This window comes from Podarcis melisellensis (assembly GCF_964234715.1).
Source record: "Podarcis melisellensis genome assembly, chromosome: 7".
NCBI classification, from domain to species: domain Eukaryota; kingdom Metazoa; phylum Chordata; class Lepidosauria; order Squamata; family Lacertidae; genus Podarcis; species Podarcis melisellensis.
The window spans coordinates 26,476,935-26,493,502 of NC_138539.1; the positions used below are offsets into that span (position 1 = coordinate 26,476,935).

Below are 16,568 nucleotides of genomic sequence, written 5' to 3' on the forward strand. Positions count from 1 at the left end.
GATAAGACAGGGATGGCACAGAAAGAACACTCTCAGGCAGAAAATGGGACTCCCATCCACTACTGACATATAAACTTGAGAAAGTACATTGGATTGCCAGATTGCAGCCATATAATGCAATGGTGCAAAGGACAGGCGTGCTGATACATCAGTAAGTTAATATGTCAGCAAGTATAACTGTAAAGGTAAACCATTAAGGCTAGAGTTCCAAACAGGCACAGCTATTAAAATACACAAATTAGTCAAAATACTCTAGGATCAATCCAATTTTACAGGCAAGAAGTCTCTATTAAACTGCTGAAAAGTGCTTCTCTCCAGCAATTGGCTGCCAAATGCAACACAAATTGGGAATAAAGTTGCTTTACAAAAACAATTCAAATCTAATACCTGGACCATTCAGTTAGGAAACTGGTTCATAAAAATTAAGAGACCCAGATTCTAAACAAGAACATTTAGTTTTGCTTTCTTATTTTCTTTCTCTTTCAGAAAACTTACCACATGGCATTCCAACCCTCAGGTGGCATTTTGCCACCCCTTGTTCGGAAAAGTAGGTTTGGAAGCCGGAGGGTTTATTTTTAATACTCTATTTGCTGCATTCTTCCAGGATATGCAGGGAGCTGAGTACAGTTTGAGGTAGCCAGTTTGAAAAATACATGTGGCATGATCCTTCCATGTGTGGGTGAAACACCAACACACGAAGGGATCGCCAGAAGGAATAACAGAGCCCTATATATACATGGGCACTCAGAACACCAGGCCATTGTGGGAAAATGCTGCACTTCATCAAGGAATACAAGCTCCAAACTTTAATGGAGTGGAGGAAGTGAGCTAAATGAGATGGGGGGCATGCGCGGGGGCGGGGAGGAATGGGGATGGAAGAAGAAACTAGCCATCTTGTAACTTTGCAGCACCAAGATCCCTCTCTGTGTACATGGATGGTAGAGGAAGCAATCTAAGAGGCTGTCAGCTAATGAATTTGGGATCTTCAGACTGTTTGTTTTCTTATTGCAAGTTGTACAAGGGAGTTGGGGGGGGAGTCTCTGAAATGTAACAGTTGTACAAAAGAGCTATAGCTGCCAAAATTCCAATTCTATACCACTGCGAAAGATACAGAACTCCCCCCTTTCCTTCCATCCTCACACAGTTATCACTTCAGGCCCATCTCGTAATGGGGAGCCAAGCAGTCGCCCAGCAGGAATTCCCTATCTGAGATCACACATCTACTACAAAATTCTGAGTAATAATTTACATTGTTAATAATGCCAATATTTTTTTTAAAAAAAAACCCAATACTGAAGGCAGAGTTAGTGGAGAGGAGGTAGCCATGTCAGGAGCTTGTCTTATTCTTGAGTAGGACCCTGGCAGAGACACATGCCCTACTGGCATTTTCTCTCCCTCCTGGTCATTCATTCGGGAGCTTCAAAAGCTTCCTTCAGCCCAAACATCACCGCGACCAATGCCGACCGACACCGGCACACTTAGGGATCCGCAGAGTGTTCGCAGTTTGCGTGACAGACCTCAGCAACTCAGCATTTTGGCTAATCTACTTTATTTACATATAACCACGCACAGAGCACTGCAACATGGCTCCCTCTCTCTCTAGCATCAGATAGCAAAGAAAAAAAACAAAGGACAATAGTTCCACTTCACGGAACACAGTAACACAAACATCCTGTCTCTGTCACTTCCCACACTGTAGAGTCAAAACGTACACCATCATGTGACAGTCAACAATCCCATGACTGCAATCATGGAGCAGGAATTCTAACAAGCCATACCATCAGGAAGAGTGAGGGTGGCAGATTTGGGGGGACAGGGCAATAGTGGCAGCCCCCAGCTGCTCTTCCAAAGGCGCCCACCTGTTCCCCTCTGTTGAAGAACCCCTTATTGCCCTCAGATGCTTGGAAGGAAACTGTTCTATTCTCAATGTCGAAGTAAGTGTCAACTGCTAATTAAGTTGGCCCCTGTGCATGCAGTGCAGCTGGCCTTGTCCTCAGACAGAAAATTGCCTTGGTCTGGTGGTGTTGTGTGGGTTCTCCCAGCCTACATACTGCTCCTTTCTGCTAACTTTTGAAGTACCTTAACTAGTGAGAGGGTCATACTTCAGTGGAAGAGCACATGCGTTGCTTGAGGAAAGTCTTTGTTTCAGTTCCTGGCAACTACAGGGAAGACTAGGAAATATTCCTGTCTGAAATTCCTGGAGAGATGCTGTCAATCAGCACAGATAATACTAACTTGCCATGTGGCAGCTTCTTATGTTCTCCCAGTTTCATCCAACAGTAAATGTGGCATACGATGCCCTGGGAGAGGCATCACTTGTGCAGCAGGCTAAATGTGTGGTTAGAGGAGCAGAAGGGCAGAACTTTTTGCATGGCTCTCTACCCATGTGGGAGCAACCACAGAAGAGGTGGCAACCACACTGAGCATTTATAACAAGTCTTATATTAAGGGAAACCTTGATTGGACAAAACTCTGGCTTCATATAAATTGCAAGCGGTAACGCTTTTGTGATAATTATGTATCTCGTGGGATCCTCAAAGTAGGTTGGTTCCCTCATTTGCTCATACTGAATTATGATCTCATTCTATAAAAGAAAATGTTTCATTGGCTTGTTTCCTTATGACTCTCCTACTCCACTTTATTAGCAGACTGGACTCCTGCATTGCTCCACTCACCTCTGCCCTGGGTGTCGAAGCCAAAAAAAGAGAGAACTGAGTAAGTTGAGGTTGTGAAAAAGAATATAAAATGAGGAAGAATTAGGCAACAGGCTAAACTTACAAAGGTAAACGTTTTAAAAGAAAAAAACAAAACAGACCAATGCGGTGGATGCCAAATTTGCCTTTTGCAGTGCAGTTGTGCCTGCTGAGCAGCGCACAATTACTTAATTCTATTTTTTTCATATAAAACTACTACCATAGCAACACAAATGATCAAAGTTATTGCATGGTGACACTGGCCCCTCTCCAAAGCAACCCATGTGTGGAGACATGCACATGGATTTTAGGTCTAATTTTTAAACAGCCCCTTTAAGAGGGAGGGATCTTCTCTAATAAAAATTAAACCACCATTTTAAACAAAGATGTCAAATATAATGCTCCGTAATATGTCTGTGTGGTTTTTAAATGTTATGTTTGGAGGGGAAATGCAAGGTGCATTGACTGTTTTTGAATCTTTTTGCAAACTTAAAAAAGAATCAACTAGGATGCAGCAGTTTGCAAATTGCATTCTGACAAACTTGTTGGGGTTCCTCAGCGAGAACATCAGGAATGGTGCTTTGCTTCTCCAAATTATAGCTTGTCCATCACTACTCATTTTCTCCTGCAATGTTGGGTGTGCTATTGGTCACATTCTTGGTTCAAGTGAGGCTTAAGATGGTGTTGCATGCAAACTGTGCGTGCAACACATAATATTCCCGTGTTGCCTGGTGAATACATTAATGTGGACATGACTCTCCAAATGTAAAGTATATGAAAACCATTGGATGAATGTGGAAAAATCACTATCTATCTGCAACCATTCTATCAAAGAGCATAAGTTTGAAGAAGAAGGAAAAGAAGAGAGGAGCTGCTGTCAAATAGAGAGCCTGGGTCGATTGCTATAGATTCTTGATTTTCTATAATATAGAAAATTAGCAGATGACATAAAACAAGGAGGCTGAAAGTATTAGGTGCCAATGGCACTCACAAGAAATGTTAGAATACAGGCAAGTCTGGGTTAGAGAGATGAAGGAATGTGGGGCAATACATACCTATCATTTTTAGCATATCATGCAATCTAGGGTCCCTTGGCTGCTGCATTTAAATATCAGTATCAACCATCAGGTGGCATTGCCTATTTCCTTGTAATTTATATGGAAGGAATGGTTTACAGATGATAAAGGTTTACAGTACACTGAAGTAAGTTAATATGCAATTAATAATATTAAGAGAGAACAATGTATTAGTAAAACATTACTGGGTCTTGAGATCATGCTTTCTATGTATCTGTTTGGAGTACTAATGAAGACCATTTTAAGGCTGCAATTCTATACAGTATATTTTTACTTAGGTATAAGTGCCATTGAACTCAACATTTTTATGCTAAGATGTTTTTACCCTGCCATAGGCCACAGAATTTAACTTACTGTCAAAAGCCCAGGCAAACTGAACAAACTTATCTTTTAGATAAACCAGGCTTTTATCTTTTAGGAGCCAAGCTATCGATGCTGATGCCTGAAAAATTCGACAATACGATAGCCACCACAAGAAAGGCTCTCTTTCAAGCACCTACCCACCTAACTTCCAAAAGTTGAAGCACCCAGAGAAGGGCCGTAGATGAAAATCATAACTAGAGGGTAGTTTAATATGGGAACAGCTTGTTCTCCAGATTCTCTGTCCCTGGACCAGTCAAAGTACATCAAGTGCACCACAACAGCACTTCATACTAGTCATATTACAGGTTGTGTAAAGAGTTTGGGAATTAATTGCTGAATAACCACGATATACTTGCCCCACCACCCCAGTCAGTCACAGGTAGTAAAGATGGGAAAGGACAAGAAAGAGAAGGAGATACAACTGGATTGGTTCTGAAAAGTGAAGGACAATGGAGTTTCCAGAGCCAGAGTTGCAGTTGGACTACGGGAGATTGTAGGAAAGTAACTGCATTTCAGTCCAACATACCCCACAATATTGTTTTGAGGATTAAAATGGGGTAATTGCATGCATTTATTTATAGACTGAGACACAGCGATAAAAAACTAACTGTAAAAGACCGTTTAAAAAACCAGCATTAAACAATTCTAGCACTGGGTATCATTGAATGCAGCCAAGTCCCTCATTTTCTCAGTTCAGATTGAAGCTGATTCGAACCAAAACACATCAAAATGAGGTATTTGCTAACGAAGAACAGGATAAATTCAGGACAGATATGAACTGTGGCTAACATCATGTGTACACCACTTCCCAAACCAGTGGCAAGAATGCACTGGATGCAATGGGATTGTGTACACAGCCTATGTCAGAAGATGTTAAAAGCTTGTGAAAGTAAAAAGATCTTTGCTTAGCACTAAAATACATGAGTATATGGACGAGGCATGAGTCCGATAGGAGGGTGCCCTCTTTCTCATCACTGCTGGCTTCATCTCAAATGCCAGGATACAGAGATGGTAGCTGTGCATGGATGGATTGATGGAGGGAGATGTAGCCTTAGGTACTCAACTCCCAAGTCACATTGAGGTTTCAAAGGTAAGCTAAACACCAGCACTTTGAATTGTGCTTGGAAATGGACTGGGGACCAGTGGAGCTCCTTAAGCACTGGAAATATGTCTCTGGCAGCTCTGCAGGTACATTACGTGCAGTCTTCAAAGGCTGCCCCACATAAAATGCATTGCAGGAGTCTAGCCTGGAGGTTATCAGAACAAGGATAACCGTGGAAGGCTCTCTGTATCCGGGAAGGGTCTCAGTGGGTGAAAGGCACCTTGTGCCACAGGCGACATTGGGGCCTATGATAGCAAAGCAGATTTGATAAGGATCCCCAGACTGTGTACCTGCTGCTCCTTTGATGGGAATGACCTGCATCCAGAGTTGGATTTAGATATACATTGGATTTAGATATACAAGTTGGATATACATAGACCCAAACCCCACCAGGACACCACAGTGCCTAGGCCTGGGCCTGCATCTTGAGCGAAAATGCAAACTGTGAGCAACACGGCCGAGCCAATTTTCAAGAATGAACTTACATAAAAGAACCCCAGGGGTCCCGATATATACGGCATTTTCATTCCCAAGAGGTACTTGACTTGTGAAGTCACGACGTGCGTAGCTGCTCCCGTCGTCATTGCGCTTATCACCGGCTCCGTGAGCAAGAAGGTGGCACTGCCCAAGTGCAGCACAAACATTGCTACCTGAGAAACCAAAGATATATTAACAGCGATTACATGTGAATATGGGTACCAAGGCTAATGTAAGGAAAAGATATGCCCACCCTTTTAACATAAAAGGGACAAGATAGCACCACAAGCTAATCAAACAGTGAGTTGTTGTTTTTAATTATGCATTGCATACCATGAATAAACTTTCGACACATGTCCACTTTCATACATTCATTATATGTTATCTCTCCCCTATCACTGGTTTACCAGGCTCTAGGTTAAGATTAGCTATAATAACAGCTGGCTCTGCCAATGTGTATTTAGTACGGTGACTTTTCTGAAGCATTGGCTCGAATGTTGTTGTTTTTCAGTTACTCCAATATATAGGCACAATAAGCTCTGCAGGGCTTTGGGGGGGGGGGGAATAAAGCCACGAAAGTCTGGCTGAAGCTACTTTTAAAAAACCATTCCATTCATACCGTTCTCTGTACAGTGTCTGACACATTTAAAGTCACAAATGGCCAGGATTTTAGGCCCCACAGGTTTAAGTGGAAGGAGCTATGCCTCTCAACCACGTTTCTATTCCTTTGAGATGTACACCGCCTGGCCTAAGCAGACAGAACTAAACAGGCAAAATAAAGTTGTTATGTCCTCAGCTTTGTACTGACACCAAAATCTTTGACGGCTATCTGAGGGCAGTCTTCTGTTTCCCCTATTATATGCAGTTTTGTACCCATTATTTGGTTTGAGAACTGTACCACAAATTCAAAGACTAGCTGTGTTTTGGTTTGTGTTGGTTTGAGAAGTGTGCATTGCAAACTGTCTCCTGCCCACTTCTTAATCTATGACTCTCCCCTTATTCCATAGCTGCTAATGTTTCTCAGGTGTCTTTGGTGAGAAACTTTGTAAAACTTTTCAGAAAATCAATGCATACAATGTCAACTGGATCACCTATATCTATCTGTTTGTTGACACATTTTAAAATAACTTCCAGAGTCCTGGATACTCCTTCAAATATATAACTCCCTGCACAAAGGAAACTAAATCAGGAATATGGGTTCTAGCCAAGCCTCATTCCTGATATGCCTGTTCTCTGTATGTAACCATGCCAGTTCCCACAGGGAGTATTCCATAATGAAAAGCCTCACAAGCAATCAGGTGCAATAAAACATGGTTATTGTCTTATCTACTGTTTTGTCATAAGTAGGCTGTAGGCACTGCTAAGGAACAACCTCATATGGTGTGAAACTAAGCAGGATATTGACACCCATGTTCCCAAAACGGCTTTGTGAAATAAAGTTAAGTTGCTACCTTGACAGGGGGTTGAGCTCAGACCAGGTCCATAAGGGAGCCATAGGGCAAAACTCAGGTTTTTCAGAAGGGCTCAGCAGTATGAAGTCAATAGCTCAAGCTTTTTGAGTGGAACTTTGGGCGAAAGACATCTATTCATATAAAAGTGTGTTGCTGGAGAAAAGAAAAATGGCTAAACAGATGAAAACCACCCTTTCCTTTGTTTGTTTTTTGACTATGCCTACAAAGAAACAAGAAACAGCCATCTCTTTTCCTGAGGGAATGGCAACTCCAACTGGAGAAGCCCTCCTAGGAGATGTGGAGTGTTATGGAAACCATGACCCTGTTTTCTAGCCACCATCTGGTTTGTATGATTCAACCTGACCCACTGGACCTCTCCAGTTTTCTATTTCCTTAGTAGGTGTACCTGTGCCCCTTTCACATACTGACAGCACCAGAGAGCAAACATGAATCCGCTGGCACTCCCAAAAAATACAATGAAGTTCAAGAACACTGTGACACTGAATCATAAAAATATCTTTGCCACAGTCACTGGTTTACTTCAATGGCCAAGGCAAGAAACCAACTCTCAAAGGCATTCCTAACTGAAACCATCACCAGGATGATACAATTTGTGCAATTTATGCAATTTATGGTAGGGACATTGATGCTGTTTTCTGATCACAGCCAGGATATCCTGAAGAATAAACACTTCCAACGTCTATTATTTAGAGTATAACGGCTAATTGGATTTTCAATTTTTTTGAACTATTAGCCTGAACAACACATCCTGCTGCAAATAGCTTCAGAGAATGTATGCTGAATAAAGACAAACTTGCTTTTACTAGCCCAGTCTTTTTGCCTTACATTGACTGTGCGCAACGTGCATTATTTTGCTGTTCTTTAACTGTGACAAAGACTTTTAAAAAACATTTCTATCTGTGTTCTTAAATTTGCTCTGGAGTTAATTGCTTGATGCGTTGCAATCTAGATAACATTTTTGTATCCCAAGTCATTCAGCACCGTCAACAAAGTGTTGCTCCTGACCTACTTTTACTTATTTCAGTTACAGCTTCACCATTCTAGTGACTGGAACAAAACTTGTGTCTATTTTCAGTGTCCTGTACAGTGGTACCTCGGGTTAAGTACTTAATTCTTTCTGGAGGTATGTTCTTAACCTGAAACTGTTCTTAACCTGAAGCACCACTTTAGCTAATGGGGCCTCCTGCTGCTGCTGCACCGCCGGAGCACAATTTCTGATCTCATCCTGAAGCAAAGTTCTTAACCCGAGGTACTATTTCTGGGTTAGCAGCGTCTGTAACCTGATATGTATGTAACCTGAAGCATATGTAACCCGAGGCACCACTGTACTGACTACAAGTCCCAGCCCATAACTTTCATCACTGTAAAGATAATCAAAGTTTAAATGTTAAAACTAGGGCTGATTTGAATGCTTCAAATACATGGATTAATACACTTATGCTTTCATTTTCTGTGTGTAACATGTAAAAGGCCAACCCCTACATTTCTTCCAGAGACCGACATGTGGGCTCATGTAATTCTCTATGGGGGAGCTATGGAAGCGGTTTACACAAGAAACAGTTTCTACACTGGAAACCACCCCACCCCCAGTACTGCAGCTAATAGTGGAAGGAATATTCCAAATGAGAAAACAGTGCAGGTAGATCTCAAAATGCAGGATGAAATGTGTAAACAAACAGACCCTCTTTGACCAGGAAGACAGAAGGACATAAAGACATGCACATTTCATTCTGCATTTTGAGATCCGAAGGTGACAGTCCTCTGCCTTTACAAGCATGCCATATTTATCAAGGAGATGCATATAACTAGATACAGTTGGTCTTTATTGCAGTTGACTTTAACATACCATTGTAGCAACGGTAGGCAGCAACCTTCCACACGATGGCTTCCCTGAATATGTGGGGCAATCGGCAAGACCACAGCCTAGCCAGGATAGTATAGAGACAAACTTATCGAAGGAGAGTGCAATGAGGGATACATCCCATAACATGATAAATGGGTGCGAGCAAAAGTATAATTATATTCATCAGCCCTCTAGAGTGGAGCCACTGGCCACAATCCAACACAATAGTTGCCAAAGCCCCTTGAAATTAAGCATGGTTAACTCTGTTGAACTGCAGGCATCTCACAGCAATATGTAGCCAAAGGTGAAACCACTTTAGCACGGCTACAGCCACAAAAAGGGAAAGATTGTGAAATAAAAAGGAACAAGTCCAAGGACAAATGGACATGGGAAATGCACAATGTCCTTCCAACATCAGCAATGTGAAATAGAAATGATTTGTTAAGATGAATATCTGGCCAAGAGCCATTTTGAAAAGGAAAGGGCAGGGCTAATTATTCGAAAATATGCTATATTCTACTAGGGCGTCGCTCACTTTGACAAGCCTGTTCAATAACATTGGTCTTTGAATGGCCTGAGATATGCTCTTAAATTGACACTACTTAATGAGGAACAACTGATTGGTTCAAAATTGGGAAAGGAGTACGGCAAGGCTGTATATTGTCTCCCTGCTTATTTAACTTATATGTAGAATTCATCATGCGAAAGGCTGAGCTGGATGAATCCCAAGATGGAATTAAGATCGCTGGAAGAAATATCAACAACCTCAGATATGCAGATGACACGATCTTGATGGCAGAAAGTGAGGAGGAATTAAAGAACCTTCTAATGAGGGTGAAAGAGGAGAGCGCAAAATATGGTCTGAAGTTCAACATCAAAAAAACGAAGATCATGGCCACTGGGCCCATCACCTCCTGGCAAATAGAAGGGGAAGAAATGGAGGCAGTGAGAGATTTTACTTTCTTGGGCTCCATGATCACTGCAGATGGTGACAGCAGCCACGAAATTAAAAGACGACTGCTCCTTGGGAGAAAGGCGATGGCAAACCTAGACAACATCTTAAAAAGCAGAGACATCACCTTGCCAACAAAGGTCCGTATTGTAAAAGCCATGGTTTTCCCAGTAGTGATGTATGGAAGCGAGAGCTGGACCATAAGGAAGGCTGATCGCTGAAGAATTGATGCTTTTGAATTATGGTGCTGGAGGAGACTCTTGAGAGTCCCATGGACTGCAAGAAGATCAAACATATCCATTCTTAAGGAAATCAGCCCTGAGTGCTCACTGGAAGGACAGATCGTGAAGCTGAGGCTCCAATACTTTGGCCACCTCATGAGAAGAGAAGACTCCCTGGAAAAGACCCTGATACTGTATTGGGAAAGATTGAGGGCACAAGAAGAAGGGGACAACAGAGGATGAGATGGTTAGACAGTGTTCTCGAAGCTACAAACATGAGTCTGACCAAACTGCGGGAGGCAGTGGAAGACAGGCGTGCCTGGCGTGCTCTGGGCCATGGGGTCACGAAGCGTTGGACACGACTAAACAACAACAACAACTTAATGAGGGTCAGGAGATAAGATAAAAGTCACATCTTGGACACTATTGTTATCTGGGTGGAGACAATTTGTGCTATGTTAAATGATGCACAGAATTGCATCAGTCTGTATTATGAGAACTCTCTTTCCAGCAGCAAGTTCCTTTAAATATATTTAAAGGAATGCAATTGGATCAGTCGGAAGGAATCAGTTTTATTAGTTAATGTTTATACCATAATAATGTTTCATAGTCTTTAAGGAGTCACAAGACACTTGTCTGATTTTGCTGCGTCAGGCTAGCATGGCCATCCCTCAGGAAGTGGAGTAGGAATGTGGTACTATTGGGTGGGTGTTTTCTTGTGCCATTTGCCCAAACTAGGGACATTTATGATACCTGTATGTTTTGCCAAGCAAGTCAGACAAGAACTTTGCAAGGGTTTCATTGATCTGCATTCCAAATAGTTTGGCCCTTGGAGAGGAAGTTTTCCAATGTCAGATTAAAAACAAACAAACAACAAGAATTGGTAGGCAAATTCATTATTTTGTTGGCAGTGGAGGTCTTAAAGGAAAAAGCAAAGTAGTGGAAAGGCAGAACAATGTCCAGAGTTAGTGGAAAGGAAGAACAATGTCCAGAGTTGGAGGCTAGCAATTAAACATAAAAAAAGTTATTTACCTATTTACTGTCTTTTGTGGAAAGAAGCCTAAAGTGGAGCACTAACTCATGAAGACAACACAAGGAACTGAAGCATGGAGTGCACTAGCAACTTAAGGTACAAATCACACAAAACTAAACATGCTAAAGATGTAGCCCAGGCATAGGCAAACTCGCCCTCCAGATGTTTTGGGACTACAACTCCCATCATCCCTGACCACTGTCCCAAAACATCTGGAGGGCCGAGTTTGCCTATGCCTGATATAGCCAATTCATAATGGAAAGTTCTGCTGGGTAGGGGAAGGTTGGGGTCAGGTTGTCACTTTCATTTGATTTGCTGTGATTTAATGTAGATTGCCTGGAGCTGGTGGAGAAAAAAGAGGTTGGGGGGGAAGGGGGAGAAAATATGACAAAAAATATTAAAAAGTAAAATCCTGCCTCTGCTGAAAAACTGAATAAAACAAAGCTTTGAAGAGGAAAAAAACAAGATTTTCCACAGTTCAGTAGCTATTGTGTGTTGGTTCAAAAGCATTCCTTACCTCTCCATTAGATAAATAGTGATTACAATAGAATAGCCTGATTAGCTTTTGTTGCCATGCTAAATGAGAACAAAAGATGTTTTCTTTCTGATAGTGTCCATTGGCAACTAATAACAAGATCTGTCAAGCGTATGACTGTTTACAAAAGTCAGCATAGAAAAGTATTTTTTTTAAAAAAGTTACACGATTGTAACATAACTCAGGGGCAAATGTATATGCCATGGGTCCTGACAACCACATAATACAACATATGGACATCAATTGCAAGAATCCAACATGCAGTTCATCAAGCATGGGATGCATGCCCGTGACTCTATTCTGTCACGCATGCAAATGCCAGGAATCATGAATTCTCTCCTATTCCGTGTAACAAAACAGACACATGTGCAATTGGGACTTAGGTCTCAAATAACTGAAAGCCCGCATTCTCCCCTACAGATGCTCTTTGAGTGTTAAGGGCAGCAGCTGGAGCCATGTTGGTAGTTCCACTGTCCTCAGAAATTCATAGTGGCCCAGGAAAGGGCACTCTCTGTGGCAGCCCTTAAGTTGTGAAACTCCCTCCTTACACAGCTGTGCCTGGCACCTTTATACAGCTTTTGTCATATGTGCATCTTCACCCTGGTCTTGGGCACCTGAAATATATATTTCTAGTGACCGTAATTTGTTTTAATATGTTTTTAATAGTTTTTAATGGTAGGCCAACATTTCGGGGGCGGAGGGGGCACCGAGTTGGAGAAGGCTACACTATGGTCTTAAATGTCTGGGGTACACCAATATCCACTTTCCACAATGACAAGAAAACTAGGGTGTGTACCTCACCACAGAAATGCCCCAAAGCATGCAGTAACATAAGCATCATAATAAGGGTACATTGTACCTGAGTGCAATAACTGACTGATGGTTAGGAATTGTGAATACTCTACTTAATAGCTGATTCTCAGTAGAGGCCATATTTCAGTGCAATTTCAGTTTTGTGGATTCAGCTATTAGCCATAACAACAACAGAATACAATGAAAATGAACACTGGTTTGGCACATGCTCCAAAAGATAGCACTTGACAAAGCACGCATGAGCTTTGGCCAAAGCAAAAGCTAGAGAGGTTATTTTACGAGTAGCAGCCATATTCCAAATGGCAAGAAGGAAATCTGTCTTTGGGAGTTTTGCCCGGTGTCATTTAAAAATATAAATCAAAATAAGTGTATCCACTGGGCATTGAAACAACAAAAGAAATACTGATTAAAAAAACACCAAACACCTCAATTTGGATGTTTCCACAGACAAAAAAAGCAAATTATTATGATGATTATTATTATATGGAATTGCATGCAGCACTTAGATATCTACCCACTAATACAGAAGCAGTCATTAACTGAAATGTGATCACAGTAAAGAATTTTGTTTACAGTTCCCTCCTCTTCTTTTTAAAAAAATTGTTTTACGTAATTCCTATGCACAAAATACCATATACAATCATTCCATCTATGGGCTCCTTATAAATTTTGAACAGTTAAAGGTACGTCTCATAAACAAATACTTTATAAAGAGTACATGCATAATAGGGGGGGGGAGATATTACATTTTATCTTTCCTTATTATTATTTTTCACTTGTATTACAGTAGCATGAAGTTTGCTCCAATCCCAGGTACCTCAAGTTCTTTTCTTCTGTATTGCACTACCAGCCTCCAATCATTTGGCCTTTCTTTATTATCCCTTGTTATAAATAGATGTATAGCTGCCCAGTGAGAGTAATGTCTTGCATCTTATGAAGTCCACAAAAGCTTACACCTTAATAAATGCGTTACACTTTAAAGTGCCACAAGTCCCCATGGCTATTATAGACTGTAAGTCCTTTTGAAGATCTTACAAGCTGAAAAAGCAGGAGATAAAGGTTTCCAATAGATAAATTAATAAAATAAAGTCTGCTTTCTGCCAAAATTCTGCAAATCAGAACAGGGTGGTTCCACCTATCCATTGCCACTGGACCTTCAGTTTGGCCCTTTTAAAAATTAGTTGCCACTGGTGTTCCAGGGCATGCTCTCAGTTTGCATGCAGCCTGTTAGGCATATCAGCTGTGCTATGTAAACTGAGAGTGCCAACATGAACATACCTGGGACTCCGCTTAAAGTGCATTAATAATCAGATTTAAAAGAGTGGTGGAACCAGCTTTCTTGGTTTAACCTGAAAAGCAGCAGGTAAACTGAGATGGGTATGTTGAAGCCAGAGCAAGCGATGTCATGTAACTTTGCACCAAACCTGCCAGCAGCTTTCTTAAGGATAAGGAAACATTTGCCTGTGCTACATGAAACTCCAGCTTCCTCTCTGGCCCAGATCAACTTCATTTGCAAGCTGAAAACAGTCACAGTGGAACTGCTTGCCATATGACTAGATGCTGAGAGATGCAAGAGAAGGGATGCTGGGAAATGGTCACTTGAAGACTAGTTCCAAGGTTATTATGCCATTGTCCCCCAAATGCCTTCTTTGTAAGGATTCATCATGTAGGATGGGGAGCCCGTGATCCTCCAGACGTTGCTGGACTCCAACTCCCATCAGTCCCAGCCAGCATGGCCAATGATCCGAGATGGTGGGAACTGTAGTCCAGGAACATCTGGAGGGCTACGTTAGCCACCCCTGATGGAAGCGACTATAACATTTGCGTGTCAATTAGCATGTGATTTGGCCCACCCACAGGCCCATGAAAGTAGGCCTAAACGCATGGTAAGCGACTCATTTTTCAGCAGACTCTCATCTTGATTTGGAAGAATTAGCTCCCAGTTTTAATTTCTTGGAGCAGACAGGAACCCTGGTGGATAAAAGGGAACATTTTCCCTTATATTCAGTAAGCAGCAGCTTAGCTGAAATACCAATCATGTTTTGCATAAACCTCAGCCTGTAATGAAATGTATATTTCATTTTTAAAGATCGTGTACAACTGGCAGCTCCCTCTGATCTTGCTTTTGTGGCATCAACACTACAGCAGTGAGGTGTCTTCCATGCTACTTAGGCCACATTAAACTCCGGAGCACATGGGAGGACTCCATGCTATGGCTCCATCACAATCCAGTTTTGCTTCTTCTAGGGGCTCTGGATGCATTATGGTTTACTGCTAATCTGATTTTCTATATGTATTGGCTATTAAGGGATACCTACCTGAATGAGTCCTCCTAATAATGAAACTGCTGCAGCAACTCCAATCCTCTGCATCTCAAACTCAGATAATCCTAAAACCGTGGAGTTATTGTTTGCTGTGAAGTTGCTGCTCATGGGAGGAACAAGACGCTCGACAGCATTAGCTGATATCAAGGAGGTCAACGCAAAAGTTCCTGCAAAAGAGAGAGAGTTTAGTTTCTAATCGGTACAGTTCCAGTCTGTTTTGCATTGTGCTTAAAACAAAGGAAGTGCTATTGAAATCTGTTGACTGGGTGCAGACTACGGTATTTTTCGCCCTATAGGACGCACTTTTTCCCCTCCAAAAATGAAGGGGAAATGTGTGTGCGTCCTATGGGGCGAATGCAGGCTTTCGCTGAAGCCTGGAGAGCGAAAGGCGTCGGTGTGCACCGACTCCTCTCACTCTCCAGGCTCCAGGAAGCTATCCGCAAGCCTTGCACGCCCGGGGGGAGTTCCCCCGGGCGCGCAAGGCTTGCAGGCAGCAGCCTGCAGCATGGGGCGCCCTCCAGAGGACGCCCCGTGCTTCGCACAGGTGTCGGCAAGCCTTGCACACCCGGGGGATCTCCCCCCGGGAGCGCAAGGCTTGCGGGCGGCAGCTTGCAGCACGGAGCACAAGGCGCCCTCCAGAGGACGCCCCGTGCTTTGCGCAGGTGTCCGCAAGCCTTGCACGCTCATATTTGCTCATCTGGGGCAGAGCGGCTAGTCCTGGGAGGCCACCATCTTCCTGTGTATTAGGGGCGGGGGATGGCTACCTGGTGCCACCCACCTCTAGTCATGCTGGACCTTCCAGTTAGGGTGAGCCTTACCCGCAAGGCCAATTGAGGCAGAGGCATGGGGGCTGTGCCCTGCCTGTTCCTGGTGTATTTAAGAGGGCTGCCAAGCGCAGGCCACCCTCTTTGCTGACCGCCGTGGGATTTTCCACCCATGCAGTCTGTTGGGGGTCCGCCTAGTGGGGGAGCGGGCAAGTTAGAGTATGGACCTTGCTATATTCAGGGCCAGGAAGGAATTTTCTCCTGCAAGCTGGCTTGCCAGTTTTCACGTACCTCATAGCAACTGTCACAACTTTGGTGGATAAGGATTTGAGCTGGATGCTGAGTGGTGTGGACCCTGTTAAAGGGGTCCAGGAGGGATGAGACTGTCCAGGAGTCCACATAGGGACTGATGGTCTAATACACCTCTGCCAATGGCGGGCTGTGCAGGGTTGTGGCACTCGATCCATGCTGGGGGATGACTCCCCAGCACAGGGTCGACCCACACTGAGTTCTTATCAGGCAGCATGTGAGCTGCCTGATGCTGGATACATGCCCAATGCCTTAGCCAAACATACTCTTTCCTGTAATCAATAAAGCTGTGGCCTAATTTGACCCAATACCAGGCTTCTGTGTCCATTCCTTCGGCCCTTCCCACACCAACCACAAACATTATGTGCCTGCGGCAGCAATCACAGTTACATTTGTGTGTTATTGAAATGATGAACAAAGGCTGTTTATTCAACTCCTGTTTTGTGTGTATATATGTGAGTCATCCTGCTAAATGTACATGGGATCCTTACATAAACGCTTGAGTGAAATATATCTGAAATGCTGTTAATGGATGTCGTGATAGTCACCAACCCAATGGAGAGATCTGCAGCAAAGGAGTAACTTGCACAG

At 42.8% G+C, this 16,568-nt stretch overlaps 1 protein-coding gene across 5 annotated transcripts in view; it reads right to left on the minus strand.

Annotated features, from left to right (window-relative positions):
• The window catches only part of SLC26A7 (solute carrier family 26 member 7), an 80,119-nt gene that overhangs the window by 36,531 nt on the left and 27,020 nt on the right, over positions 1-16,568 (minus strand). For all 5 annotated transcript variants that reach the window (XM_081919742.1, XM_081919739.1, XM_081919740.1 and 2 more), the window contains 2 exons: positions 14,895-15,071; positions 5,720-5,880 (listed from right to left, as the gene is read on the minus strand). In XM_081919742.1, coding sequence (XP_081775868.1) covers positions 5,720-5,880; positions 14,895-15,071 — 338 coding nt within the window. The remainder of the gene's footprint in view (positions 1-5,719; positions 5,881-14,894; positions 15,072-16,568) is intronic.